Source organism: Polyergus mexicanus, unplaced genomic scaffold (genome assembly GCF_030449975.1).
Source record: "Polyergus mexicanus isolate NDT 795.1 unplaced genomic scaffold, iyPolMexi1.0 SCAF_25, whole genome shotgun sequence".
In the NCBI taxonomy this organism is placed as follows: Eukaryota; Metazoa; Arthropoda; class Insecta; order Hymenoptera; family Formicidae; genus Polyergus; species Polyergus mexicanus.
This window is the reverse complement of record NW_027223345.1, coordinates 1,741,221-1,746,840: the sequence shown is the minus strand read 5'-3', so window position 1 is coordinate 1,746,840 and position 5,620 is coordinate 1,741,221. Positions and strand designations below refer to the sequence as shown.

Here is a 5,620-nt window from a genome sequence, read left to right as displayed (position 1 = left end):
GGAAGCCGCATGAATTATTACGTTCCGATTCAAGATGCTGAAATGAGATCCGATTCGAGATGATGAAATTTTACCGTGTAAGAAGAAAAAATGTAACAAGTAAGTTTTAATTAACTTAAAGAATTTTATACTTTTAAATATTTTTATACTTTTTAAATATTTTTATAAATAATATTTTATTACTCCCTAGCATTTCATCCGAGCTTCGTCGTGCGGTTCGTATACTTGGAAGACGATACGCCTTAACTCCGACGTCATACAAATATTTGGACACTGGAATAAACGTTGGAACTGTGTCTTGCGTGGAATTGATTCTCGGTGACAATCGAGGCAATCAAATAATATTACTTTTTGAAACGTGGAAATCGTTGATGCAGAAACGTGCGGACATTGAACGGCTTCTACAATCGACTGAAATCCCATTACGGATTCGGGATTTAACATTCGAAGTGGTTAAAATGTCTGATACAAATATTATAAAAATAGAATTATCTCATAATTCTTTATATATGAAACCATCAACTCTATTATATTTATTCGATTTTGAAAAATATATATATAGATCATATGTATTACTGGCTATGTGAAAATACTCATATCGTTAATGAAAAATTCAAACAATTTGTAATTATTTTGCAACATAATAATATCGCTAATATATGCGACGCTGCAAAAGCGATACATGAAAATGATATGTTTAATAGCGAATCATTCATAGATTGCGAGTTATTGACATGCTGTAAATGATATTCTTTATGATGCTTGTAATAAATAAGTTATTTTACTATTTATCTGTGAATTTAATTATTTATCCTATCCTTTACGTATGAATAAAAACGGCGTAATAGATATGCACAGTCTACAAAATTTAAATCTTTCTCTTGACACACTCTGCTAAAGATGTAGAAAAATGATGAGATAGATGAGACGTGATACTCCAGTTAGAAGGAGACATAAGATATGAAATTAAAATACATATAATCGAGAGGAGTGTGCAACTTTATAGCACGCAACCGTCTTCGCCACGATCGTCTACGACGATCTTAATAATATGTGTTATGGCTGATGAAGAAGTTATAGTTATTGAAGATGAGGACATCATTCTCGAAGATGACAACTTGATGGAAATTGAGAATTTGTTGGATGATTCATCAGACGAAGACCGCGTACTTTCGGAGGATTCCGATTACAATAATGATTGCAATAGTGATATTACTAACATAAATCAACGTACTTTAAGCCGAGTTGAAATAAATAGTTTAGGTGCGATGAAAATGTGCTGTATATACTTTTATTATAAAAGTGAAGACAACGAAAAAATTTGCACATGCTGCTTTATGCGTATTTCAGACTTATTTTCGTATATTTGTGTTGTGCGACAACATGAAAGTGCAATTTATGACCTAATCCTGGGATCGTTTTGCGGAGAGTGTAGGAAACCGCTGTATCAGGAATGCCCTGCAATATGTGCCCAATTTGCACTGTATAAACTGGACAAAAACTTGTGTTGTGAAAAGATTTAAATAGGAAATATGGAGGACTTCCCATTTTGCGGAATTAGAACAATTTCTATGGGAGAATTTCATAAGCGTGAACTTAGTGTGTTTATGTGAGTTATGGGAAAGAACGTGTCTTAAATATCTCGAGTGGTTGGAAGAACAGTACCGACTCGAGATGTTACAACAGGGGCATGGAATTCAATCGCTGGTTAACCGAATCGCGCGACTTGAAAGTTTAGGACATTCGTTACGCAAACATTACAAACCCATAGATGTCTGCGTCCCGGCGCTATCGACAAACACTCCTGTTACTTCAATTGTACAAATGGTACAAAGCCGAGAAATAGGCTTGAAGAAGTCTCGTATAATATTTTTGGGCCATTGTTTGCGAGATCATTATACAGTGATGTCCAAAGTTTGGGATTGTGATATATAAAATGCAGCTGACGTTATGGATGTTATGGACGAGAACCGCATTAAAATACTCGAAGAATTAATTGTAAGTATCTAATTTTAAAAATTTTATGATATATAAATTTAATAAAATGTTTTCCTGTTTCAGAAGGCGCGCCGCCTTATTACATATTTTATTATTTTTGTATTTTTAATATCATTATAATTATTATATTTTTATTTTATTATTTTTATTATTATTTTTAAACACATACACACGCACACACGCGCGCGCGCACGCGCATTTATACACATTATATACACATTTTTAAAAAATAAACTTATTATTATTCTATATAAAAACATCATTTTTTTCTGTGCTTTTTTCTTTCCTTTTCCCACATGCGTGCATGCCTGGCACTACCTTTCTTTCTCTCTTTTTCCTGCGAACGCTATCTCTGTGTCTCTCCCAAGTGCATGCGAACGCTATCCCTTTCCCACATGTATGCGATCGCCTCGCGCTATCCTCTCTCTCTCTCCCCTTCTCCCTTCCTCCCTTCCTCACTTCTCTCCCTCTCCCTCCCACTCCCTCCCTCCCTCCCTCTTTCTCTCTCTCCCTCTCTCACCCTTCCTTCCTCCCCTCTATCTTTCTCCCTCCCTCCCTTCCTCCTTCCCTCCTTCCCTTCCTCCTCTCCCCCCTCTCTCTCTCAAGACGTGTCAAACATCGCTCCGCAAAAGTAATAACTTTTAAATGGTAAATAGTTTCGAGGAGTGGTAAAAAGTTATTCAAGTTATAGCGGCATAGACTGGCACTAGCCATGAGTGTTATCAAGCCGGGATATGCCGATTTGTGAGCGTGAGAAGTGCATTTTCTGTTTGGGACACTAAAGTCTCACACGACAGGTAGACATTAAAGGTGGACCCAAAAATGCTGACGTGTGACAGTGAAACAGAGGTGACTGATCGCTTACGCTGATATTAGCGGTTTCGACCGATAATTATCGGCATGGAACGAATGAATATGCCGAGTATCGATGCTCAGCATGTAAAAAGACAATAAAAAATCAAGTGGTGACATGCAAGTCTTGTTATCAAGCAAATCGTACTAAGCTGTTTTACCATCCAGGATGTGTAAACAAGCATAGGATTTATGATAGAAATCAAGAATTAGTACCGTTTTTTGGCCCATTTGACAAATTTACAATTGAAATTGAAGCAAATATGAAGAAGGCATCGGCAATGGCCGGGGTCAGCAGGGACAGACTAGGATCTACAAGATCTATAAGTTCGTTTACGACGCGAAGTAGTAGAAATAGAATATCAGGAGCGAGTGGATCATCAACTATTGACGTAAAAATAGATTGGCTGGTAAAAATTATAAAAGAAATAAAAGATGAATAAAGACCCTACCAAAAAACTAATCAGAAATCTTCACGTTCTGCTTATGAAATGGAAAAAACGTGAGTTTATTACAGATATTATGTATAGAAAACTCAATTGCACAGATGGTGTATTACCGAGAGCCTACGGTGTGCCAAAAATTCACAAAACGGGCCATCCACTCCGAGTGATCGTGTCGTCGACCTAACACTCCGTTGTACGAGCTGGCTACATTCTTACACAATATAATAAACAGCTCCATACCGACAACCAGCAGCCACATAAACAATAGCTTCCAAGTTGAGAAATTAAAAAACAAATACATACACGAAAACTTTAAATTAATTTCCTTAGATGTGGTTTCATTGTTTACAAACGTCCCAATAGATCTTGCCATGGACAGCATTAACAACAGATGGAATTACATCAGTGATAATAGCAATATACCTCGCAATAAATTTCTCAATGCAATCAGATTCGTTCTGGACTCAACATTCTTCACGTTCAATGACATCATTTACCGTCAAACATTTGGCACACCAATGGGCTCTCCTCTCTCTCCGATTATAGCCGACATTACACTACAAGATCTGGAGATGAGGGCGATCGAGATTCTACCTATTTCATTATCATTTTACTATAGATATGTAGACGACGTCGTGTTGGCTGCTCCCCCCTCCACGTTCAGTGCCATATTGCAAACGTTCAACTCATTTCATCCTAGATTGCAGTTCACTATGGAGGAGGAAGCAGACAACAGACTGAACTTTTTGGACACAACCATTATTTTAGAAAACAATATTATCAACTTTGACTGGTATCACAAACCTACATATTCAGGCAGATACTTAAATTTTGAGTCTCGACACCCTCTCTGCCAGAAAAAAGGCACTGCCATAAGCCTCATCGATAGAGCCTTCAGGCTTTCCCACCCGCGCTTCCACCAAAAAAACTTCGAACTCGTGATGAATATCTTACTCAAAAACGGGTTTCCTTTGTCTTTTATTTTTTCCACGTTATAAGAACACATAAAAACACTAATCATAACAAACGATAAACAGAATGACACAACTCAAACTACGATTCCAACAGATAGTGCAAGCAACAATCGCACACATTATTTTAACATCCCGTACATTCCATTATTCTCCGAACAATTCCGACCTGTGGTCCGTGACTTGCAAACCAAAATATCTTATACAGGCTTAAACAAATTGAAAAAATTCATCCGTGTACAGAAGGACAGATTACACAACGAAATGCGTAACAACGTCGTCTACAAAATAACATGCAAAAACTGTAACGCCTCGTACGTTGGACAAACAAGTAGACTCCTGAAAACCAGAATCGCCGAACATAAGAATCACATTAGAAAAAACACTGCACAACATTCGGTCATCACGGACCACAGGCCCAATAACCATGAGTTCGCATGGGATGAGGTGGAGGTGTTAGACGAAGAACGCATATATGGCAAGCGCTTGATGTCGGAGATGATATTCATTACAAGACAAACTAACAGTCTTAATTTACAAAGCGATACGGAGAATCTACACCACGCATACCTCAGGCTGGTAGAGCTATCAAAAATTGGCTACCAAAAATTTAAATCGTTTTGATGGATACCTTTCCAATATTATACTCCACCCAATTCATTTATTTTATTTCACACGACTTAATTTATTTAAATATCTCAAGTCTACATTAACTCATTTATTTCGCTCCATACGACCTTAACTTATTTATTTAAAACATAATTCTAAATTATTTTATTTATTTTACCTCATATGACTCAACTTAATTTATTTAAAAACATAACTCTAAATTTGATTTTTATTTCATACGACTTTAACTATTTAATTACAAATATAATTCTAAACTAATGTATTTATTTTACGTCACTCGACCTAAATTAATTTATTTGATATCAGTAATTCTAATTAAGTTGTCCGTGGTTTTAATTGTTTTAAAATACTTCGTTTACATAATTAGGCATAACGGTACAATAATTTAAGATCCGTCAGACAGGTTTGAATTTTAATAAATATTAGTCAACCTACAAACAAACACACAACAAATACGATCAACAATATCACGCGAAACCAATACATACAATGTAAATCATCGATGTCAAAAATCAGTTGCGTCTTGAATTTCGTGGCCCGCGGTGATCTGTACAACCAATGCAGCACGGTTACGAACAACATAAACCCTTTGAAATAAGTCATACACGGCTGGGACCGTAAAAAAAGACCATATTAAGTGAGTTGACAGGATTGCTCGGCGCCAGCGACATACGCACACCACGTACGTTTTAAAATTATTTGCATTTTTAATTATAAGAATTG

At 36.4% G+C, this 5,620-nt stretch overlaps 1 protein-coding gene across 1 annotated transcript; it reads left to right on the top strand.

Annotated features, from left to right (window-relative positions):
• Positions 1 to 1,058: 1,058 nt before the first annotated feature.
• LOC138943049 (uncharacterized) lies at positions 1,059 to 4,891 on the top strand. Its single transcript, XM_070313568.1, has 4 exons — positions 1,059 to 1,230; positions 3,019 to 3,177; positions 3,627 to 4,234; positions 4,334 to 4,891. Exons 1-4 carry the CDS (start codon positions 1,059 to 1,061, stop codon positions 4,889 to 4,891), a joined length of 1,497 nt encoding a protein of 498 aa, XP_070169669.1.
• Positions 4,892 to 5,620: the final 729 nt, after the last annotated feature.